The 25,916-nt window shown below is 45.0% G+C and overlaps 1 protein-coding gene across 2 annotated transcripts in view; it reads right to left on the bottom strand.

Moving 5' to 3' along the window:
• ANAPC1 (anaphase promoting complex subunit 1) overlaps positions 1–10,510 on the bottom strand; it is a 205,101-nt gene extending 194,591 nt beyond the window's left edge. For both annotated transcript variants that reach the window (XR_005778465.1, XM_040429462.1), the window contains exons 1-2: positions 10,056–10,510; positions 6,917–7,078 (exon numbers count right to left, since the gene is read on the bottom strand). Coding sequence is in view for 1 of the 2 variants with exons in the window: in XM_040429462.1 (XP_040285396.1) it covers positions 6,917–7,078; positions 10,056–10,268 (375 nt within the window). In the remaining variant the exon portion in view is untranslated. The remainder of the gene's footprint in view (positions 1–6,916; positions 7,079–10,055) is intronic.
• Between the last annotated feature and the right edge of the window lie 15,406 nt (positions 10,511–25,916).

The following is a 25,916-nucleotide window of genomic DNA, read 5'->3' as shown; positions in this document are numbered from 1 at the left end:
CAGCCGGGGCTATCAGAATAAGGGTCGCTGAGCAAGCCTTTAGCTTCTTCAGGACCAATGGAATCAAGGGAAATGGAGGGAAGGCATATGCCAGGTTTATGTCCCAATCCTGGGATAAGGAGTCTACCCCTAGCGGATTGTCTCTGGGGTTCAGAGAGAAGAACTGATTCACTTGGGTGTTCCTCCTGGAAGCAAATAGGTCTATCTGTGGGAACCCCCAATGGTGGCAGATCTGAAGGAAAACCTCCCGGTTTAGGCACCATTCGCCTGCGTCGAGTGTCTGCTTAGAAAGTCTGCCGCAGAGTTTTCTGCTCCCTTTAGGTGAACGGCCGTCACTGAGAGGATCTTCCTCTCTGCCCAGTGAAAAAAAAATTCTGACAAGACCTGAAGATGAGGGTTTCTGGTTCCACCCTACCGCTTCAGGTAACACACCGTTGTCATGTTGTCTGACAGAATTCTGATGTGGTGGTTGGAGAGAATGTATTCGGCCGATTTTAGAGTCTTCCATACCACCTTCAATTCCCTGTAATTTGAGGACCTGTGGCTGTCCAGGCTGGACCATCTGCCCTGGAAGACATGATCCTTCAGATGAGCACCCCAGCCCCACTGGCTTGCATCCGTGGTGATGACTATGGATGGAGACGGGTTCCAGGCCACCCCCTTCCTTAGATTTTCGGGGTTGGTCCACCAGGAAAGGGAATTTAGACACCGTTTTGTAAGCGCTATCTTTGAGTCTAGGGAATGATGATCCCTGTCCCATGATGTCAGGATTGCGGACTGTAGGATCCTGGAATGAAACTGAGCCCACGGGATCACTGATATACATGATGTCATCAGGCCCAGAATCTTCATTGCCTCTCTTAGAGTATGGACCTTCCTTTTTTGGAACGACACTATCTTCCCCCTTATTATCTCCTGCTTGGACTCTGGAAGGAAGGAAAATTGATTTCTTGTGTCCAAGAGAACTCCCAGGAATTGTTTTCTGGTGCTTGGTACTAGGTCGGATTTGGGGTAATTTATTATCCAGCCGAGATCCTTGAAAAGGGCTATGGTCTGATGGATGCTGCTCTCGAGGTTCAGTTTGGTGTCTGCTATTAGGAGAAAATCGTCGAGGTATGGAACAATCCTTATCTGCTGTTCTCTCAGATACGCCACTACCTCCGTGATGACCTTTGTAAAAATGCGAGGGGCCGACGAAATTCCAAAGGGGAGACACTGGAACTGATAATAAAGGAGAGTCCCCTCCTGGATGACTGCAAACCTGAGATATTTCTGGTGTAGAGGATGAATCGGGATGTGATAATACGCATCCTTCAGGTCCATGGTACATAGTAGATCTCCAACTGAAATTAACGGGATTGCTGATCTTATGGATTCCATCTTGAACTTGTGATAGGCTACTGACTTGTTCAGGGACTTCAGGTTGATAATTGTCCTGTAAGATCCATCCGTTTTTTTTTATTAGAAAGAGACTTGAATAGTGACCCAAGTACTTTTGATCTTCCGGAACCTGGACTATAGCATTTAATTTTAGAAGCTTCTGTAAGTCCAGACCTAACTGATTTTGTTGCCCCACCGAATGGAATTTGGTGATTAGGAATCTTTTCGGGGGAGGACCGCGAAATTCTAATTTTACCCCTTCTCGGATGGAATTGAGGATCCACTGATTTTGGGTAACCCGAGTCCAGGATTCCCAAAACAAGCGGAGCCTGCCCCCTACTGGCCTGATGTCATTGCTTGCTTGGGCCTGAGTTAGGATTGAAGAGGAAACCCCCTACCTCTCCCTCCTTTAGGGTAGCTCCATCTACCAGTTTTACCTTTTCCTCTCTCTGAGGATGTAAACTGCCTAGAGGTTTTACGAAAGGGCTGTACTGGTTTCTTTGCCTTTTCTTCTGGAAACCCCTTCTTTTTGTCCGCTGCACTTTCCAAAATGGAATCGAGGACCTGGCCAAAAAGGTATGCTCCGGTAAAGGGGATTGCACATAGTTTATTTTTTGAGGCAACGTCTCCCGTCCAGGATTTGAGCAAGAGGGCCAGTCTTGCTGTGTTTGTAAGGGCGTCATTTCTGGCTGTGAAACGAATAGACTCTGCCGAAGCGTCTGCCATGAAGGACGCTGCAATTTCTAGTAAAGGTAAGGACTCAAGTATTTCCTCCCTGGAAGTTTTCATTTTGAGATGCTCTTCCAGTTGCTCTAGCCATAGGCACATGGCGCGAGCTACCGAGGTTGCTGCAATATTAGCATTAATAGTAACTGCCGAAGATTCCCAGGCTTTCTTCAGAAGACCATCCATCTTCCGATCCATGGGGTCCTTTAACTGTGAGGAATCCTCGAATGGTATGGACGTCTTCTTCACCACTTTGGCTACCTGGATGTCGACTTTTGGAATCTCATCCCAAAGTTTTGTTTCCTCCGGGTTGAAAGCCAGCCTGCTTTTAAATTCTCTGGGTACATAGAGCTTTTTGTCGCCCTCTTCCCATTCATCTTTGATAAGATCCTGTAAATACGTATTCACCGGGAAAAGCTTTCTTTTCCTGGCCCTTAATCCGCCGAACATCTCGTCCTGTACTGAACGTTTCGGCTCCTCCTCCTCATCCGCCATGGTCTGCCTCACTGCTGTTAGGAGCGAGTCAAGATGTTCTGAGGAAATCTCTTGGGTTCCTCTGACACAGAAGGGGGGATCTCCTCCTCCAATTCGTCCGAAGGATACCCGGTTTCCTCCTCCGACTCTGATACCAAGTGTACTCTGGCACGCTTGGACGGAGGGGAAGAGGGAACTGGAAGGGAAGGGGGCTGACTCATTCCTGCCGCCTGTACTTCCTCTCTGACAATGGTTCTCAGCTCTTCCAGAAAGGATGGTTGTTCCTCCTTCAGGATTTTTGCCAAGCAATCCGTGCAGAGGGCCTTCTTATACGACTCAGAAAGCTTCTTAGTGCACGTAGCACATTTCCTAGCTTTTTTCCTGGAGTCTCCATGTGGTTTATGTCCCGTCTCCTTTTCCACCTTAATAGGGGGAGAAGGAGATGTAAAACTGGTCCAAAAGGAGTTTTGACCTAACCAGCAGGATACTACTTACAGTATTCTGGATGAGGGGGTCAGCTACCGCATCTAGCCTGCTCAAACCCTGGGCCTCCATGATGTACCGCCTGGAGCACACATCACAGCGTTTTTTTTAAAGGATCTTACCTTACTGGCCCTTCCCTCATCGCCGCCCGGATCCGCCTCCTCTTCCGGGGGGACTCTTCCTAAGAGGAGTCGACCCCACATGCGAAGCCTCCGGCTGAGGCCTCCAGCATGAATGCGCGCCGCTATCCTGGACACGTTACTTCCGGGTCGCACAGAAAGTGACGTAGAACGCGTCATCCGAGGAGGACGGAGCCGCTGCTGTGAGCAGAGCTCCATCGGAGAAGCCGCAACAGCGCCCTGGTACCGCGGCGTGCAGCAGAAAAAAGGTACCCGGAAAGCTAGGGGACCCCTTCCCCGAGGGGTGCTGGCTTTAGGCCGCAACGGAGGCTGAAGAGGAGAGGCATGAGCCCCCCGACCAGCCTGGCCTAGTGCTGTTCCCTACTAGTAGCAGGGATCCCTTCTCACTGCTCCTATCCCTGTAGGGACAGGAAGAACACTGGTGGGAGGGTAGGGGAGGGGCCTTTTAACCTTTTCACGCTTCCTGTCCCTACAGATTTCCAATAGGACATCCTCCAGTGGGTACTGTCATGAAGGGACGTCCTGGAAATGAACAATATAGAAAATGCAAAAATGATGTAAGATAATGAAATGAATGGACCAGGATTCAGTCGAGATGCTACGCCTGCGCTACACACATCACATCCAGACAGAAAACCCACTTGTGTGAAAGAGGCCTAAAAAACACCTAAAATGACAATGAGTCTCTCAAAGACAGAGACCGTCAATGTGCACAGAATGTGATTGAGAAATCTATCACAAGAAACCTGGTGTAAAGTGGTGGTCTACTGGTGAAGTCTCACTCTCCATACAATATACGCACATATATAGTCTAGTTACAGGGGACCTGTCAGCAAGAATGCACATGACCTAATACAAAATTATACAAACCTGATTTAAAATCCAAAATCCATATGGCACTCCTTTCCTTCTGACCACTGCCATGTGCCCATAAATCAGTTTACCGCCACATATGGGGCATTTCTGTAATGCATACTGAGGTTAATTTTGCTGTTAACCCTTGCTGCATTGCAACAAAAAAAAATGATTAAACATAAAAATTAAAAAAAAATCTACCAATAAAGTGAAATTTTCACCTCCATTTTCCTTTAATTCTTGTGGAACACCTCAAGGGTTAAAGTTTGTAACATCAGTTTTAAATAATTTGAGGGGTGTAGTTTCTAAAATCGCTTTATAACTGAACTGGTTCTTAAAAAAACGGTTTGGGAAATTTTGTTGAAAATTTGAAAAATTGCTTCTAAGCCTTCTAATGTGCAAAAAAATAAAAATGACATTTACAAAATGATGCCAACTAGGGTCGTTTCGGGTATTGAATTTTCGATACTTTTGTCCGGTATCGACCTCGATTTGACATTTTTCGATACTAGGATGTGCTACTGCGCAGTCTAGTATGACATAGCATAGAGCGCACGGCTATCAGCGAGCGCCATGTTCCCTCAGCAGCACAGGGGAGAAGGAGTCACTCTCTCCCTCCCCCTGTGCCGTCGCTGCCACCAATGAGGAGAGAGAGGGGCGGAGGAGGGGAGGGTGTACTGTGCCACCAATGATAATTAACGTTTACTACTGGAGGCTGGGTGCGGGCAGCAGAATCACATAGCCGTCACCCAGCCTCTATGACAGGAAGCTGCAATCAGCGGCAGTTAACACTGTCGTATGCATGAGGCCTTATCCCGTAGTTTCCAGAATGGGGTCTTTTTTTGGGAGTTTCTACTCTAGGGGTGCATCAGGGGGTCTTCAAATGGGACATGGTGTCAAAAAACTAGCCCGCAAAATCTGCCTTCTATAAACCATATGGCGTTCCTTTTCATCTGCGCCCTGTTGTGTGCCCATACAGCAGTTTACGACCACATATGGGGTGTTTCTGTTACAGAATCAGGGCAAAAAATATTGAGTTTTGTTTGGCTATTAACCCTTGCTTTGTTAGCAGAAAAGAAATTGATTAAAATGGAAAATCTGCCAATAGTGAAATTCTGAAATTTCCTCTCCATTTTCCATTCATTCTTGTAGAACACCTAGAGGGTTAACAAAGTTTGTAAAATCAGTTTTGAATACCTTGAGGGGTGCAGTTTCTAAAATGGTGTCATTTTTGGGTGGTTTCTATCACGTAAGCCTCACAAAGTGACTTCAGACCTGAAATGGTCCTTAAAAAGTGGGTTTTAGAAATTTTCTGAAAAATTTCAAGATTTGCTTCTAAACTTCTAAGCCTTGTAATGTCCCCAAAAAATAAAATGGCATTCACAAAATTATCCAAACATGAAGTAGACATATGGGGAATGTAAAGTAATAACTATTTTTGGAGTTATTGCTATCCATTATAAAATTAGAGAAATGGAAATTTGTAAATTTGCTAATTTTTCAAAATTTTTTGTAAATTTGTTATTTTTTATAAATAAAAATGACATTTTTTTGACTCAATTTTACCACCGTCATGAAGTACAATATGTGACGAGAAAACTGTCTCAGAATGGCCTGGATAAGTAAAGTGACGTGTCAGATTTGCAAAAATCGGCCTGGGATTTAAAGGTAGTTCAGTAGTGAAGGGGTTAAAATATAAAAAAAAAATCTCCTATGCGGTGAATGCTGTAGCAGAAAAAAAAAAAAAACTGCATGATTCGCCATTTTTATTAGTCACCTTGTCCCCCCAAAAAATAGGATAGATTAGACTGTTTGATTATGGGCCGGACATTCCATAAAATGCCCAATGCACGCAGCTTTTTTTGGTGTTTTTTTTTTGCGTGGGATCGAGTATCGCAATGCTTTTTTATGGTATCAAAACCGAAACAAAATTTTTGTATCGAAACAACCCTAATGCCAACATAAAGTAGACATATGGGGAATGTTAAGTAATAAATATTTTATGAGGTATCACGATTTTAAATGCAGAGAAATAGAAATTTTTTAAATTGCGAATTTTTCAAAATTTTTGGTAAATTTGGGATTTTTTCATAAATAAAAGGTGAAATATATTGACTGAAGTTTATGCCTGTCACGAGAAAACAATCTCTGAATGGCTTGGATAAGTAAAAGCGTTCCAGAGTTATTACCACATAAAGTGACATGTCAGATTGGCAAAAAAACGTCCAGGGATTTAAGGTGAAAAGTGTATCGGTACTGAAGGGGTTAACAATGCAGACTGACTAAACAGTGCAGTTTTCATTTGTTCAATTAGAGCCCACTGCCGCTCCCACCCTTCTGAAACCAGATGGCAGACAGTGCCCCATGCTGGTCACCAGGCACTGATCCGCACCACTTACAGGTCTCTGTGTTTGAGAAGAACTGATCACATTTAGGGCACAGCCAGAATGTACGTTACGAGCAGGTCCGACAAAGATTGTCGTGTGCATGAGGCCTTAGACACGCAGCAGAAAAGTCAAGATGTATGCTACTTGTGAACATACCCTAAAAGGAACACACTGACAACATAACTGCGAGAATACTTACAATAAAACCCATACCCTTCCAGGACAGGCATGGTGGCGGGTTACTTCTGTGACATTAGGTCACCTGACCACAGAGGTCCTGGTACATTTTTTTTTGATGATATGGGCTTTGTCAAAAACGGCTCCTTTCAGACCAAATTTTAATTTTGGAACAAAAACCTACTACAAAGCAACCGATGTGGAGGAAGCGAGCAGAGACCTAGAGTGGTTTTATGGACATCTAGTCAGAACCCACAATGACCAACATGAAGAAATAATCTCATTGTGAAGTACCTGGACAACCGGGCTGTCTACGGTGAAGGCTTTATACACTGCAGACGCGTGGATTTTACTTCCTTTGCTCCAAATGACCATGTTTCCAGCAACATAGAGCTCTTCATCATACTCCACGTCTTCACTGGGGTCACCAACACCCCTCCGCAGCTGCCAGCTTTCCTGAGGACCAGAGTAAGAAAAGTCAGGCTACACAACTGCATCACCGCAACGCTGCACCCCTGGGTGCCCCTCATTTCACACAGGTTTTATTCTGTCACATTCTGGAGAAAAAAAATCTTGGCATTTCACTGTAGTGCAGAGGGGCACCGCACATAACCCTGTCCTAGGAGATCAGAGTGTACAGAGCCTGGTGACATTTCCTTCTTAGGGTAGGTTCACACATGGGATTTTATCTGCAAGGACCTCCTCCACATATCGCACATCAGAAAACGCTGCGGTTTCTGCTGTGGGTCTTCATGCAGACGCGCTCTATGTTTACCTCCATCGAATGGAGCCGAAGCTCTTACAGGAGTGCCGAAGCCTTCTCAAACAGCTGATCGACAGGGGTCCCGGGTGTCAGACTCCCACTGTAGTAATCCAGCAGTAATAATGACCCCCCCCCCCCCCCCACAGTGGCCTCCAGAAGTAATGTCCCCTATAGTGGGCCCCCCAGAAGTAATAATGACCCCCCCCCCCACAGTGGCCTCCAGAAGTAATAATGTCCCCTATAGTGGGCCCCCAGAAGTAATAATGCCCCCCCCACAGTGGCCTCCAGAAGTAATGTCCCCTATAGTAAGCCCCCAGAAGAAATAATGACCCCCCCCCCCAAGTGGCCCCCAGCAGTCATAATGCCCCCCAGCAGTCATAATGCCCCCCATAGTGGCTCCCAGCAGTCATAATGCCCCCCATAGTGGCTCCCAGCAGTCATAATGCCCCCCATAGTGGCTCCCAGCAGTCATAATGCCCCCCATAGTGGCTCCCAGCAGTCATAATGCCCCCCATAGTGGCTCCCAGCAGTCATAATGCCCCCCATAGTGGCTCCCAGCAGTCATAATGCCCCACATAGTGGGCATATTGCGCCCATCTTTTAACAGCCGTTAAAGAGGACCTGTCCCCACTCCTGACATGCCTGTTTTAATAGTTTCATGCACTCCCCATGTAATAACAATTCTGGAGCATCTATTCTTATGTCTCTATGGCTACTTTTACACTCACGTTTGGTGCGGCTCCGTCATGGATCTGCACAGACAGATCTGTTCAGATAATACAAACGTCTGCATCCGTTCAGAACGGATCTGTTTGTATTATCTGTAACATAGCCAAGACGGATCCGTCTTGAACACCATTGAAAGTCAATGGAGGACGGATCCATTTTCTATGGTGCCAGATTGTGTCAGAGAAAACGGATCCGTCCTCATTGACTTACATTGTGTCCCAGGACGGATCCGTTTGGCTCAGTTTCGTCAGATGGACACCAAAACGCTGCAGGCAGTGTTTTGGTGTCCGTCTCCAGAGCGGAATGGAGACTGAACGGAGGCAAACTGATGCATTCTGAGCGGATCCTTTTCCATTCAGAATGCATTAGGGCAAAACTGATCCGTTTTGGACCGCTTGTGAGAACCCTGAACGGATCTCAGAAACGGAAACCAAAACGCCAGTGTGAAAGTAGCCTTAGTTGTGCCATTCCTTTATTATTACTACTAGAAGTTATGAATGAATTGCTATTAGCCTTCAGTAAGGGTACAAAAGGGGGGGGGGGGGGGGGGGGGGGGGGGGTTCTGCACAGACTGACTCCAATCAGTGCTGCCATTTTCAGACTGTGCAGGTACACCCCCCCCTACTAGGTAACACCCCTCTGTACCCTTACTGAAGGCTAATAGCAATTCATTCATAAGTTCTAGTGCAAATAATAAAGGAATGGCACAACTTAGAGCCATAAGAAGAGATGCTTCAGAATTGTTATTACACGGGGAATACAGGGAGCTAGTAAAACAGACATGTCAGGAGTGGGGACAGGCTGTCGCACTGATGTCAATAGGGTCGGTCTGGCTATGAAAACTGACAAATAGAGGACACGTCCTATATTACGAAGGCTGCTATTCACTAGCCCCATAGAATGAAATGTGACGGCCGTCAAAGGAACGTTGTGTGAATGTAGCCTTAGGCCTCTTTCACACGAACGATACGGATTGGCTCCGGATGCGTTCAATGAAACTCGCACCATTTTGCAATTTCAGTCAGTTTTGTCTACGATTGCGTACAGTTTCTTTCCACACGGGTGCAATCAGTTTTTATGCGTTTTTCACGCTTGTGATAAAAAAAACATGAAGGTTTACAAACAACATCTCCTAGCAACCATCAGTGAAAAGCGCATTGCATCCGGGACTTGCTTGCAGATGCAATGCGCTTTTCACTGAAGCCCCATTCACTTCTAGAATATAGAACATGCTGCGATTCTCACGCAACGCAGAACTGATGAGTGAACAGACCCATTGAAATGTTTGGGTCAGGATTCAGTGCGGGTGCTATGTGTTCACTTCACGCGTCGTACCCGCGCTGAAAACTCACTTGTGTGAAAGGGGCCTTAATGTAGGAGGAGAGAATATTCCTTTAAAAGGGGTTGTCTCGTCTTAGACAATGGGGGGAATATCGCTAGGATACGCCCCCATTGTCCAATAGGTGCGGGTCCCACCTCTGGGACCCACACCTACAAGGAGAACGGAGCCAGGGAGAGCTGTGGCTGGAGGACCCCGGGTCCGTCTACCACCAGGCGCAGCTCCCATTGAATTGAATGGGAGCGCACTGCGCATGCGCGACCACCACTCCCATTCATTTCTATAGGGCCGACGGCTCGGCTATTTTCGGCAGCTCCACAGAAATGAATGGAGGACGGCAGCGCATGCGCGGTGCACCCTCCTCAACTTTCTCAGCTCCTTTCTCCTTGTAGGTGCGGGTTCCAGAAGTGGGACCCGCACCTATCAGACAATGGGGGCATATCCTAGCGCTATGCCCCCATTGTATGTGATGGGAATAAGGGACTATAACACAGGTACCCCTCGCCTGTGTGGATCCCTAGGATGCTGTGGGTTTGCGCAGTGACAGCCCCCAGGGATGCGCAGCCGTCACACACACCACTGGCACCGCTTATCTCGGGTACCTTGTGCTTCTCATGGATCGTTACTTCCCGCAGGGAGCCCACCAGGCCCGCGGCCCCGTCGGAGGACCAGAGCTCGGAGGCGGGCTGCAGCTGCCGGAGCTGGAGGTTCAGGGCATTGGGGTGCTGCTTGCTGTGGTCACGGCCAAAAGGAACAAACTCCTGCAAATCCCCTGCTGCGATCATCGTCTGCCTCTCTTCATAGATGTGCGACATGGGTTCCAGATATCCACATTATTTCTACAAGAGGTGCAAGCAAAGTCAGCGAAGACCCGCACGTCCGGCACCGGTCCGTACCGCCAAAACTTGCAGCAACGCGCTTTACGACTGTCTTCAGTTCAGCCGCATCTCTGACCGCACAGGAGACAGTCCCCGGCCGCCTGCCCGCCACTGGTAAGAACCTAGAACAGAGTTACTGGACGCGAGAGGATGGCAGAGTCTGGGATGAAAGAGTCACGTGTTCCCCCAGCTGTCACGTGACGTTTCTCTGCCATTTCCTTTCCGCTCAGCGCGCGGAAGTGTTTGTAAACTGCAGTACCGCAGGTAGAGGGAGAGGGGGCGCTAAAGAGAGGCGGTGCGCGGGCGGGAGCCTGCAGCTGAAGGGCAATCAAGAGGAGCGGGGCGGGCAGAACAGGGGACCTGGGCGGGATACAGCGTGAGTGGACGGAGCCTCTAGGTGCTGATTTTACGCCCACATAGCACCTAGAGGCTCATTAGCATATTATAAAAGTGCTTATTTAACAAAAACGGCTGCAGGGACTAATGTTAGAAACATACTGTTATGTAGTGCTGACATTACCGCATCGCTATATCAGTCAGCTACATCACAGTATTTTTGGTGGTAGAAGCCCTTTAACCACCTCAGCCCCCAGTGCTTAAACACCCTGAAAGACCAGGCCACTTTTTACACTTCTGACCTACACTACTTTCACCGTTTATTGCTCGGTCATGCAACTTACCACCCAAATGAATTTTACCTCCTTTTCTTCTCACTAATAGAGCTTTCATTTGGTGGTATTTCATTCCTGCTGACATTTTTACTTTTTTTGTTATTAATCGAAATTTACCGAAATTTTTGCAAAAAAAAAGACATTTTTCACTTTCAGTTGTAAATTTTTTTTAAAAAAACGACATCCATATATAAAATTTTCTCTAAATTTATTGTTCTACATGTCTTTGATAAAAAAAAATGTTTGGGTAAAAAAAAAATGGTTTGGGTAAAAGTTCTAGCGTTTACAAACTATGGTACAAAAATGTGAATTTCCGCTTTTTGAAGCAGCTCTGACTTTCTGAGCACCTGTCATGTTTCCTGAGGTTCTACAATGGCCAGACAGTACAAACACCCCACAAATGACCCCATTTCGGAAAGTAGACACCCTAAGGTATTCGCTGATGGGCATAGTGAGTTCATAGAACTTTTTATTTTTTGTCACAAGTTAGCGGAAAATGATGATTTTTTTTTTCTTACAAAGTCTCATATTCCACTAACTTGTGACAAAAAATAAAAACTTCTATGAACTCACTATGCCCATCAGCGAATACCTTAGGGTGTATACTTTCCGAAATGGGGTCATTTGTGGGGTGTTTGTACTGTCTGGGCATTGTAGAACCTCAGGAAACATGACAGGTGCTCAGAAAGTCAGAGCTGCTTCAAAAAGCAATAATAAATATCTTGGTCAAATGCCAACTTTGTATAAAAAAATGGGAAAAACAGTTGTCTTTTGCCAAGATATTTCTCTCACCCAGCATGGGTATATGTAAAATGACACCCCAAAACACATTGCCCAACTTCTCCTGAGTACGGAGATACCACATGTGTGACACTTTTTTGCAGCCTAGGTGGGCAAAGGGGCCCACATTCCAAAGAGCACCTTTCGGATTTCACCGGCCATTTTTTACACATTTTGATTTCAAACTACTTACCACACATTAGGGCCCCTAGAATGCCAGGGCAGTATAACTACCCCACAAGTGACCCCATTTTGGAAAGAAGACACCCCAAGGTATTCCGTGAGGGGCATGGCGAGTTCCTAGAATTTTTTATTTTTTGTCACAAGTTAGCGGAAAATGATGATTTTTTTTTTTTCGGTCAAAAGCTGGGTGGCATCTGGGACGGGAGGTTGTGTTGTCGCTAAAGTGCAGGAAACGCAGGATGGTCTCAAAACGTGTCCTGGACATAGCAGCAGAGAACATGGGCATGTGATGAATCGGGTTCGTGGACCAATATGACCGCAATTCATGCTTTTTGGTTAGACCCATGTTCAGGAGAAGAAGTACAGCTTCCCGTGTTGGCGGATATAAATTGAGTGGCATACCGATTTGTTTCTGCCACGACTAAGTCCAAGAGCTCCGCAGTCAAGAACAGCTCAAAAAATCCCAGGGCCGAACCGATCTGAGCTGTCTCAACCCGAACTCCAGACTGGGCGGTGAAAGGGGGAACTAATGGTGCGGCTGAAGTTGGTGACTGCCAATCAGGGTTTGCCAGCACCTCAGGGATTCTAGGGGCTCTACGGGCCTGTCTGTGCAGTGGCTGCGACGGGGTAACTACTGCACGTGCCACCGTACCAGCTTCAACTGCCCTTCTGGTGCTCAACACTTCACCATGTTGTACGGCAGTGCTGGTACTAGGTCCAGGATGGGCTGCGCTGTTGGTGTATGCCTCACCACGTAATCCGACAGCGCTAGCCCCACTCTGCTGCCCTTGAAACGGATCCTGCGCAACCTGTGGTCTAGCAACAAGGGGCCGGGTACGCCTGCTGCTATCAGGGACCTCAACCTCCTCGTCCGAACTTTGGGTCAGACTGCCACTGCTTTCTACAGGTTCATATTCTGACCCGCTAGATTCGTCAGATGAGGGTTCCCATTCCTCATCCGACTGGGTCAGAAGCCTGTAGGCCTCTTCAGAAGAATACCCCCTGTTTGACATTTGGACTACTAAATTTAGGGGTATTCCCTGAGACTACCCAAGAAAAAAAGCAAGCCTGTCTTACAAAGGGGAGGCTAGCGAAGTACCGGTGCGATTGATAAAAAATATCAAAACAGATTTTTTTATCGCCGCAGCGCTTGTAAAGTGATTGTCCAGTGATCAAAAAACAAAAAGTTTTTTGTCACTGCGGCGGGGCGGGCGTAAGTGAACGCACGTGTGGGCGACCGAACAGGCCTGATCGGGCAAACACTGCGTTTTGGGTGGAGTGCAAGCTAAGGTGACACTAATACAATTATAGATCTGACTGTAATCAGTTTTGATCACTTACAGATACTATAAAAGTACAAAAGCTGATTAGCGATACGCTAATCAGCGAATAAGTGACTGCGGTGCGGTGGGCTGGGCGCTAACCGACGCTAGCTACCTAACCAAGGGACCTAAACTATCCTAAAACTATAAATCAATACCAGTGGGAAAAAAAAAAGTGACAGTTTACACTGATCACTTTTTTCCCTTTTCACTAGGTGATTGACAGGGGCGATCAAGGGGTTAATTGGGGTGATGGAGGGTGATCTGGGGGCTAAGTGGGGTGTTGGTGGCTACTCACAGTAATGTGTGCTCCTCTGCTGGAACCAACCGACGAAAAGGACCAGCAGAGGAGCACAGAAGCCATTTAACACATTATATTTATAAATATAATGTGTTAGATGGCTTCTGATTCGATTTTTTGAAAATCATCAACCTGCCAGCGACGATCATTGGCTGGCAGGTTGATGACGAACTTGTCTTTTAAATTTTCCCGGCCCGCGATGCGCGGGCCAACTTTGCCCGAAATCTCGCGTCTCGCGAGAGGACGCACCGGCACGTCCACCCAGAGTAACAGGACCGCCGCAAAGACGCAATCCTGCGTACGGCGGTCCTGAGCAGGTTAAAGGGTTTCTACCACCACATTTTGACCTAATTAGCTGTCAGACACTAGCGATCTGCTAGTGTCTGATGTACCTAACCATGCTATTGTAATTCCTTTCTCTGCAGCGGTTACCCTAAAAAACTTAGTTTTATTGGTATGCAACTGAGCCTCTAGGTGCTATGGGGGCGTCTTTTCAGCACCTAGAGGCTCCGTCCACTCACCATTTCTGCCGCCCAGCGCGCTCCAGCCCGCCCTTCTACTCTAGATTGACAGCCTACTTCTCTCCATCTCGGCCGAATTCTCGCGCCTGCTCTGTGTGCTTCTGTATTCGGCGCAGGCGCAGTGACTGTCTCCCTGCGTCGGCATCTTCACTGCGCAGGCAGCAGTCCAACAGTCACTGCGCCGAATACAGAAGCACACGGCGCAGGCGCGAGTAGGCTGTCAATCTAGAAGAGAGTGGCGGGCTGGAGCGCGCTGGGCGGCAGAAATGGTGAGTGGACGGAGCCTCTAGGTGCTGAAAAGACACCCCCATAGCACCTAGAGGCTCATTTGCATATCAATAAAACTACGTTTTTTAGGGTAACCGCTGCATTGAAAGGAATTACAATAGCATGGTTAGGTAGAGCAGACACTAGCAGATCGCTAGTGTCTGACAGCTAATTAGGTCAAAATGTGGTGGTAGAAACCCTTTAAAAAGATGGAACGCACCGGTGAGCTCAGCAACACCAAAAGACCCGGAAGACCACGGAAAATAACAGTGGTGGATGACCAAAGAATTCTTTCCCTGGTGAAGAAAACACCCTTCACAAAAGTTGGCCAGGTCAAGAACACTCTCCAGGAGGTAGGTGTATGTGTGTCAAAGTGAACAATCAAGAGAAGACTTCACCAGAGTGAATACAGAGGGTTTACCACAAGATGTAAACCATTGGTGAGCCTCAAAAACAGGAAGGCCAGATTAGAGTTTGCCAAATGACATCTAAAAAAGCCTTCACAGTTCTGGAACAACATCCTATGGACAGATGAGACCAAGATCAACTTGTACCAGAGTGATGGGAAGAGAAGAGTATGGAGAAGGAAAGGAACTGCTCATGATCCTAAGCATACCACCTCATCAGTGAAGCATGGTGGTGGTAGTGTCATGGCGTGGGCATGTATGGCTGCCAATGAAACTGGTTCTCTTGTATTTATTGATGATGTGACTGCTGACAAAAGCAGCAGGATGAATTCTGAAGTGTTTCGGGCAATATTATCTGCTCATATTCAGCCAAATGCTTCAGAACTCATTGGACGGCGCTTCACAGTGCAGATGGACAATGACCCAAAGCATACTGCAAAAGCAACCAAAGAGTTTTTAAGGGAAAGAAGTGGAATGTTATGCAATGGCCAAGTCAATCACCTGACCTGAATTCGATTGAGCATGCATTTCACTTGCTGAAGACAAAACTGAAGAGAAAATGCCCCAAGAACAAGCAGGAACTGAAGGCAGTTGCAGTAGAGGCCTGGCAGAGCATCAACAGGGATGAAACCCAGCGTCTGGTGATGTCTATGCGTTTGTCACGAGGTTGTCAAGAACCACGCCTGACTCCGCTATACCCGGGGTCAGGAAGTCGCAGTGGTTGGCTGCGCGCTCTATGTAAGATAGGGCTGTTTCCTTATGGTAGCTTTCTGAGTTTGCTTTGCAACCCTTTTTGGCTCGATCAGGGATCCGTAGCTCCTTCTCCTCAGCTGTTCCTTGTCCAGCACTCCCAACCTCCTTATATTCCCCTCTCACACTTCTCTGGTTGCCAGATATAGAGCTTCCTGCCTGGACTTCTATTCTGACCCTCTGGAGCTGTGTTGCTGCGTTCTCTGGTAGTTGGTCCAGAACGTTACCCTCCGGATCCCTGTTGGACCTTTGTGGTCTGCTGTGGTCGCCCACCTGGGTGTATGTGTTTGTCTGTATTGTCTGTCCTCTCCCTGGTGTTTCCCTCTTAGTGTCAGTGGTCCGTTTACTATCTAGGGCTCATTCTAGGGAAAGCCAGGGTTTAGGCACGTGATCGCCGCACGGGTGAGGAACCCGTCTAGGGACGTCAGGGCAGTCAGGTGCCAGCCGCAATGTAATGACCGGCGTCACACACAGGGAGGGAAAAGGGAAAGCCCTGCCCAAGGGAGAGGGAAAGGTGGTGACCCCTGACTCACCTTGCGGCTGGCACCTGACTGCCCTGACGTCCTTAGACGGGTTTCTCACCCGTGCGGCGATCACGTGCCTAAACCCTGGCTTTCCCTAGAATGAGCCCTAGATAGTGAACGGGCCGGTGGGATCGCTAGTCCGCACCGCTGACACTAAGAGGGAAACACCAGGGAGAGGACAGACAAACACATACAGGGAGTGCAGAATTATTAGGCAAGTTGTATTTTTGAGGATTAATTTTATTATTGAACAACAACCATGTTCTCAATGAACCCAAAAAACTCATTAATATCAAAGCTGAATATTTTTGGAAGTAGTTTTTAGTTTGTTTTTAGTTTTAGCTATTTTAGGGGGATATCTGTGTGTGCAGGTGACTATTACTGTGCATAATTATTAGGCAACTTAACAAAAAACAAATATATACCCATTTCAATTATTTATTTTTACCAGTGAAACCAATATAACATCTCAACATTCACAAATATACATTTCTGACATTCAAAAACAAATCAGTGACCAATATAGCCACCTTTCTTTGCAAGGACACTCAAAAGCCTGCCATCCATGGATTCTGTCAGTGTTTTGATCTGTTCACCATCAACATTGCGTGCAGCAGCAACCACAGCCTCCCAGACACTGTTCAGAGAGGTGTACTGTTTTCCCTCCTTGTAAATCTCACATTTGATGATGGACCACAGGTTCTCAATGGGGTTCAGATCAGGTGAACAAGGAGGCCATGTCATTAGATTTTCTTCTTTTATACCCTTTCTTGCCAGCCACGCTGTGGAGTACTTGGACGCGTGTGATGGAGCATTGTCCTGCATGAAAATCATGTTTTTCTTGAAGGATGCAGACTTCTTCCTGTACCACTGCTTGAAGAAGGTGTCTTCCAGAAACTGGCAGTAGGACTGGGAGTTGAGCTTGACTCCATCCTCAACCCGAAAAGGCCCCACAAGCTCATCTTTGATGATACCAGCCCAAACCAGTACTCCACCTCCACCTTGCTGGCGTCTGAGTCGGACTGGAGCTCTCTGCCCTTTACCAATCCAGCCACGGGCCCATCCATCTGGCCCATCAAGACTCACTCTCATTTCATCAGTCCATAAAACCTTAGAAAAATCAGTCTTGAGATATTTCTTCGCCCAACTCTCAACCCTCCAGTATTAAAATCATTGGTGGCAGTGGCCACAGGGACCTCTCCACTCCCCCTCATTGGTGGTGCAGTGGCAGCTTCTGATCGGAGCCCCAGCTGTGTAAGCCTGGGGCTCCGATCGGTTACCATGGCAGCCAGGACGCTACAGAAGCCCTGGTTGCCATGGTAACATCCCTGATGCTGTGTGCACAAAGCACAGAGCAGCAGGGACAGTGTGGAGTCCTATTCACCCTGATAGAGATCTATCAGGGTGAATAGGAAAAGGGATGAAAGATCCCAGGTTCTAGCCCCTAAGGGGGGAAATAGTTATTAAATAAAAAGTGAAAAAAAAAAAAACACTAAAATATGAAGTATAAATCACCCCCCTTTTCCCAATTTCACATATAAAATATATAAATAAACATATTACATCGCCACGTCAGAAAAGTCCAAACTATTAAAATATAAAAAAAAAATCTAGGTGGTGAATGCCGGAACAGAAAAAATAAAATAAAAACTGCGCGATTCGCCATTTTTAAAAATGAGGAATGCACGTGGCTTTTTTTGTTTATTTTTTTCGCGTGGTATCGAATGGTATCGAGTATCGCAATACTTTTTCATGGTATCGAAACCGAATCAAAAATTTGGTATCGCAACAACTCTACACCTGATATAGGGTGTTGCTGTCATTAGACCACACCCCTTCTCATTACAGAGATGCACATCACCTAATATGCTTAATTGGTAGTAGGCTTTCGAGCCTATACAGCTTGGAGTAAGACAACATGCATAAAGAGGATGATGTGGTCAAAATACTCATTTGCCTAATAATTCTGCACTCCCTGTACACCCAGGTGGGCGACGACAGCAGACCACAAAGGTCCAACAGGGATCCGGAGGGTAACGTTCTGGACCAACTACCAGAGAACGCAGCAACACAGCTCCAGAGGGTCAGAAGTCCAGGCAGGAAGCTCTATATCTGGCAACCAGAGAAGTGTGAGAGGGGAATATAAGGAGGTGTGGAGTGCTGGACAAGGAACAGCTGAGGAGAAGGAGCTACGGATCCCTGAGTGAGCCAAAAAGGGTTGCAAAGCAAACTCAGAAAGCTACCATAAGGAAACAGCCCTATCTTACATAGAGCGCGCAGCCAACCACTGCGACTTCCTGACCCCGGGTATAGCGGAGTAAGGCGTGGTTCTTGACACCCTCGTGACAGCGTTCCAGACTTCAGGCTGTAATTGACTGCAAAGGATTTGCAACCAAGTATTAAAAAGTGAAAGTTTGATTTAGGATTATTATTCTGTCCCATTACTTTTGGTCCCTTAACAAGTGGGAGGCACATATGCAAACTGTTGTAATTCCTACACCGTTCACCTGATTTGGATGTAAATACCCTCAAATTAAAGCTGACTGTCTGCAGTTAAAGCACATCTTGTTTGTTTCATTTCAAATCCATTGTGGTGGTGTGTAGAGGCAAAAATGTTAGAATTGTGTCGATGTCCCAATATTTATGGACCTGACTGTATATCACCATATTCTGACTCCCATAACCCACATCATGCACATGATGTTTATATTTTTTGTTATTTATGTATTTATTTTTTTATTCTATGGAAGGGGGGGGTGATTAAAACATTTTTATATTTTTTTATGGTTTTGTAGTTTTTGTAAACTATGTATTTATTTTTTTATTCTGCACTATTATGTTTATCATATATGCATATTGGTACTAGAATTACTAATTTCTTATGTTGACCTGCCACCTGCTGGCCAAAATAAGAATTGCAGCTTCAATACCCTGGGTCTCTTCAGCAAAAAGGTTAAGGCCCCTTTCACACGAGCGAGTATTCCGCGCGGGTGCAATGTGTGAGTTGAACGCATTGCACCCGCACTGAATCCTGACCCATTCATTTCTATGGGGCTGTGCACACGAGCGGTGATTTTCACGCATCACTTGTGCAGTGCGTGAAAATCGCAGCATGCTTTATATTCTGCGTTTCTCACGCAACGCAGGCCCCATAGAATTAAATGGGGCCGCGTGAAAATCGCAAGCATCCGCAAGCAAGTGCGGATGCGGTGCGATTTTCACGCATGGTTGCTAGGTGACGATCGGGCTTGAGATCCGATCTTTATTATTTTCCCTTATAACATGGTTATAAGGGAAAATAATAGCATTCTGAATACAGAATGCAAAGTAAAATAGTGATGAAGGGGTTAAAAAAAAAAAAAAAGGAATTAACCGAGTCCACTTGATCGCGTAGTTGCGGATCTCTGTCTTCTTCTGTAATGTTGAGCTGCCGGCTAAGGACCTGTGGTGACGTCACATCACATGATCCAATCACATGGTCCCTCACCATGGTGATGCACCATGTGATTCGACCATGTGATGAGCACAGTGACGTCATCAAAGGTTCTATTCCTGTGCACAGCAAAGAAGAAGACAGAAGAGAAGCCGTGCTGCGCGATCAAGTGGACTCGGTGAGTTACTTTTTTTTTATTTTTAACCCCTTCATCACTATTTTACTTTGCATTCTGTATTCATAATGCTATTATTTTCCCGTATAACCATGTTATAAGGGAAAATAATACAATCTACCCAGCACCTAACCAAAACCCGAACTTCTGTGAAGAAGTTCGGGTTTGGGTACCAAACATGCCGATTTTTCTCACGCGCGTGCAAAATGCATTACAATGTTTTGCACTCGCGCTGAAGAATCGCGCATGTTCCCGCAACGCACCCGCACCTTTTCCCGCAACGCCCGTGTGAACCCAGCCTAAGGGTACTTTCACACTAGTGTTTATCTTTTCCGGCATAGAGTTCCGTCCTAGGGGCTCAATACCGGAAAATAATTTATCAGTTTTATCCTAATGCATTCTGAATGGAGAGCAATCTGTTCAGGATGCATAAGGATGTCTTCAGTTCAGTCTTTTTGACTTATCAGGACGGAGATAATACTGCAAGCATGCTACGGTTTTATCTCCAACCAAAAATCCGGAACACTTGCTAGAATGCCGGATCCGGCATTTTTTTCTACAGGTTATGTATTAGTACCGGATCCGGCATTCAAAATACTGCAATGCCGGATCTGTCCATGCGCAGACCGAAAAAAAATTGAAAAAAATAAATGCCGGATCAGTTTTTCCGGATGACACCGGAAAGACGGATCCGGCATTTCAATGCATTTGTAAGACGGATCAGGATCCTGATCAGTCTGACAAATGGCATCAGTTGGCATACGTTTTGACGGATCTGGCAGGCAGTTCTGGCGACAGAACTGCCTGCCGGATTAATCTGCCCAAAGTGTGAAAGTACCCTAAGGAAGATCAAAGATAATGAATTAATTGTATAATTGATCAAATAACTATACTGAATTAATAAATGTTACGGACAATCAAAGGAAAGTGTATGATAATCGGGACCTCATTGCCTCAGGTCCCATCGCTGAGAGCAGCATTCTGTACATAGGAAGCACAGCAGGCTGGAGAACAAAAACGAAAAAAGATAAATAGAACCAATTGGAGAAATGATTTTCTCCAGAAAATAAATTAGTGTAAAAGTTTTTAGTTTTTTTTTGTCCATATCCTTTTAACACTGTGCAACCTGACTGGGTTCACATGTTGCAGCGGTTTCAAAAAACGTGGCTATAACGCATCCATCACCTCCCCCTTATAAGCGTTAAAGGGTTTCTACCACCACATTTTGACCTAATTAGCTGTCAGACACTAGCGATCTGCTAGTGTCTGCTGTACCTAACCATGCTCCGTCCACTCACCATTTCTGCTGCCCAGCGCGCTCCAGCCCGCCCCTCTGCTCTAGATTGACAGCCTACTGGCGCCTGCGCCGTGTGCTTCTGTATTAGGCGCAGTGACTGTTGGACGCGGCGCGAGAATTCAGCCAAGATGGAGAGAAGTAGGCTGTCAATCTAGAGTAGAGGGGCGGGCTGGAGCGCTCTGGGCGGCAGAAATGGTGAATGGACGGAGCCTCTAGGTGCTGAAAAGACGCCCCCATAGCACCTAGAGGCTCATTCGCATACCAATAAAACTAAGTTTTTTAGGGTAACCGCTGCAGAGAAAGGAATTACAATAGCATGGTTAGGTACAGCAGACACTAGCAGATCGCTAGTGTCTGACAGCTAATTAGGTCAAAATGTGGTGGTAGAAACCCTTTAAGAATGTTCCAAACAGTTGTTTTGGCGATGCCTAATGTTTTTGCTATCTCTTTGTTGGGTTTGTTTTGTTTTTTCAGCCTAATGATGGCTTGCTTTACTGATAGTGACAGCTCTTTGGATCGCATCTTGAGAGTTGACAGCAACAGATTCCAAATGCAAATAGCACACTTGAAATGAACGCTGGACCTTTTATCTGCTCATTGTAATTGGGATAATGAGGGAATAACACACTTTTTTTTTATTTAAAATGAATCCTGAGACAATGAATAATAACTGTATGGAAGATTTTTAGTCTGGGAAATTGCTAACAGGATGTTTTTTAGCTTAAAGATTTTAATGTAAGTAAATTGTTTATGATTAGTTCTTTTTATGTCAAATATAATTGTCCCTTTGTCTTTTGTATCATGTTTGACTTTATCTATTCTCAACAATGAGGATACATACATACTGATAGAGATATATATATTTTTTATATATATATATATATATATATATATATATATATATACATATTGACTTTTGGAAAAATCCAAAGTTTATGTAAATTTGGGAGATTGAATCCAGGCCAGATTTTCACTACAACTCCTGACCCCTATAAAGGAGGGGCATTAACAGAGGGGAGGCTAACCACTGATGAAGGGGTCATTTGTTAAACCCCAAAACGCGTTTGGTACTATCCACTAACATTGGAATCAAGATAAAGCACAGATCGATCACCTGAGGAGGAGTGAAATCCATTATTCAAGGAAACATCAAGTCGTGCATGTAACACTTGCCATATAGAGGAAATCCTCATCCATTGTGGGGCCACGTGTACAAGCAGCGTTGGCGCGAGATTTCCTGACGACTGGTAGCCCTTGAGACCAGAACCTACAACTATAGGTATACCGTGTCGAGGGCAAAACGAATCCACGCAAGTCCTCCCGGTAAGACTCTCACAGTTTATCTAAATAAGCGATCGCATTACTTGGGAGATACAGCGGGACGCCGCTGTTGTATACAAGTGAGCGGGACGCCGCTCTGTTCAGTGTCAGCACTTGATTGCGCTTAAGATTGGAGACTGCCTGGTATAGGGATTTGGATTTTAGAGGACAATTGGCGATTATCTATCGAATCTGATACGATTTTTATTGTGAACATTTATATCACTGCAGGTTTGGTTGACCATAATCCCACCTAGTTTTCTTTGGATTCTTTTGATGGACTATGTATGAGATTTACAATGACCAATATATATTATTATTGTTGTCGTCATAACATTGTATAAGCTACCACTTGTTTTATGTATTATTATTAAATTCTACTGGTTGCAGTACTACAGAGAGTGCCCCACTATATTTTATTTTTAGGGAATAACACACACCTGGCTATGGAACAGCTGAGAAGCCAATTGTCCCATTACTTTTGGTCCCTTAACATGTGGGAGGCACATATGCAAACTGTTGTAATTCCTACACCGTTCACCTGATTTGGATGTAAATACCCTCAAATTAAAGCAGACAGTCTGCAGTTAAAGCACATCTTGTTTGTTTCATTTCAAATCCATTGTGGTGGTGTATAGAGCCAAAAATGTTAGAATTGTGTTGATGTCTCAATATTTATAATCCTGACTGTATAAAAAAAATTCTCAAAGTTTTAATTTATTTTGACACAATTTAGACTTAAAAATTATATATATGTGGTATCTTTGTAATTTTACTGCCATAGGGACAAAACCTGTAAAACGGTGGAGGAATTGCGTTTCTTTTTTTCCAATTTCTCCCCATTTTGAATTTTTTCCCACTTCCCACTACGTGGTATGCCATATTAAATGGTGGCATTAGAAAGTACAACTTGTCCCGCAAAAAATAAGCCCTCATACAGCTATATGAACGGAAAAATAAAAAAAGTTATGGCTCAAGGAAGATAGGGAAAAAAAATGAAAACGCAAAAACGAAAACTCCTCCGGTATCCTAAGGGTTAACATTTATTCATTATTCAGGGTGGGTCATTTATATGGATACACCTTAATAAAATGGGAATGGTTGGTGATATTAACTTCCTGTTTGTGGCACATTAGTATATGTGAGGGGGGGAACTTTTCAAGATGGGTGGTGACCATGGCGGCCATTTTGAATCCAACTTTTTTTTCAATAGGAAGAGGGTCATGTGACATATCAAACTTATTGGGAATTTCACAAGAAATGTTTCGTGTGAAATTCCCAATAAGTTTAATGTGTCACATGACCCTCTTCCTATTGAAAAAATAAAAGTTAGATTCAAAATGGCCAACTTCAAAATGGCCGCCATGGTCACCACCCATCTTGAAAAGTTTCCCCCCTCACATATACTAATGTGCCACAAACAGGAAGTTAATATCACCAACCATTCCCATTTTATTAAGGTGTATCCATATAAATGGCCCACCCTGTAGTTATTTGATCAATTATGCGACGTTTATTTAGGCTAGTTTCACACTAGCGCTTGTAAGATCTCTGGATCCGGAAACAACACGATTGCAGTCCGGCCTCATTAACTATAATGGGGACCGGCAGAGATCCGGCCACAACCCTGCAAATATGCAGAGAATTGGCTGGACTAAAACCGCTGCGGCTTCATGCCAGATCTCACTAACGCTAGTGTGAAACTAGCCTATTTCATTATATAATTATTTGATCAATCATACAATTTCTCATATTTGATTGTTTAATAAATGTAGTAAATTATTATATTTTCATTGCTCATTATTCATTTACATTAATTATTCATTTAATTTGGTAGCCATCACTTTCTCAGGTCTTATTTTCTTTGTCATAAAAAAAGAATCGCAAGAAAAGCCTACACGAAGGCTCGTTACTGGCCCAACGGGGATCCGGGAAAATCCTCGGTGGGCCCCTACCCCTCTCCTGAGAAGCCCCACCCCTCACAGACATTTTTCTCACCAGGAGCAGCTCCAGAGAACTGGACTAAACACTACGTTGTGGTTACAGGACCTTTGGTGATGTCACAGTCATGTGATCAGCCGTGTGTGTGAGGAGTTAGGGGAACACAGGCTGTGCTGTGGAGAATGCAGAGGTACTTCATGTACGTGTATGAAAGGTGTGTATAAACCAGGGCTATGTCAGTGTAACCAGTCTATTGTACAGTTTTCTGTGTGTAATGTGCACACAGTGGTTCTATCTGTGTAATGGACATGTAGCAGAGCTGTGTGTGCAATGTATATATAGTAAACTATCTGTGTAATGGGCATGTGGTAGAGCTGTGTAGGTTATATGTATATAGGGGTCATTTGTTAAACCCCAAAACGCGTTTGGTACTATCCACTAACATTGGAATCAAGATAAAGCACAGATCGATCACCTGAGGAGGAGTGAAATCCATTATTCAAGGAAACATCAAGTCGTGCATGTAACACTTGCCATATAGAGGAAATCCTCATCCATTGTGGGGCCACGTGTACAAGCAGCGTTGGCGCGAGATTTCCTGACGACTGGTAGCCCTTGAGACCAGAACCTACAACTATAGGTATACCGTGTCGAGGGCAAAACAAATCCACGCAAGTCCTCCCGGTAAGACTCTCACAGTTTATCTAAATAAGCGATCGCATTACTTGGGAGATACAGCGGGACGCCGCTGTTGTATACAAGTGAGCGGGACGCCGCTCTGTTCAGTGTCAGCACTTGATTGCGCTTAAGATTGGAGACTGCCTGGTATAGGGATTTGGATTTTAGAGGACAATTGGCGATTATCTATCGAATCTGATACGATTTTTATTGTGAACATTTATATCACTGCAGGTTTGGTTGACCATAATCCCACCTAGTTTTCTTTGGATTCTTTTGATGGACTATGTATGAGATTTACAATCACCAATATATATTATTATTGTTGTCGTCATAACATTGTATAAGCTACCACTTATTTTATGTATTATTATTAAATTCTACTGGTTGCAGTACTACAGAGAGTGCCCCACTATATTTTATTTTTAGGGAATAACACACACCTGGCTATGGAACAGCTGAGAAGCCAATTGTCCCATTACTTTTGGTCCCTTAACATGTGGGAGGCACATATGCAAACTGTTGTAATTCCTACACCGTTCACCTGATTTGGATGTAAATACCCTCAAATTAAAGCAGACAGTCTGCAGTTAAAGCACATCTTGTTTGTTTCATTTCAAATCCATTGTGGTGGTGTATAGAGCCAAAAATGTTAGAATTGTGTTGATGTCTCAATATTTATGGACCTGACTGTATAAAAAAAATTCTCAAAGTTTTAATTTATTTTGACACTATTTAGACTTAAAAATTATATATATGTGGTATCTTTGTAATTTTACTGCCATAGGGACAAAACCTGTAAAACGGTGGAGGAATTGCGTTTCTTTTTTTCCAATTTCTCCCCATTTTGAATTTTTTCCCACTTCCCACTACGTGGTATGCCATATTAAATGGTGGCATTAGAAAGTACAACTTGTCCCACAAAAAATAAGCCCTCATACAGCTATATGAACGGAAAAATAAAAAAAGTTATGGCTCAAGGAAGATAGGGAAAAAAAATGAAAACGCAAAAACG

The sequence above is a fragment of the Bufo bufo genome, chromosome 4 (genome assembly GCF_905171765.1).
Source record: "Bufo bufo chromosome 4, aBufBuf1.1, whole genome shotgun sequence".
Classification (NCBI taxonomy): Eukaryota; Metazoa; Chordata; class Amphibia; order Anura; family Bufonidae; genus Bufo; species Bufo bufo.
The sequence above is the reverse complement of the archived record's forward strand: the minus strand, read 5'-3'. Positions and strand labels throughout refer to the sequence as shown.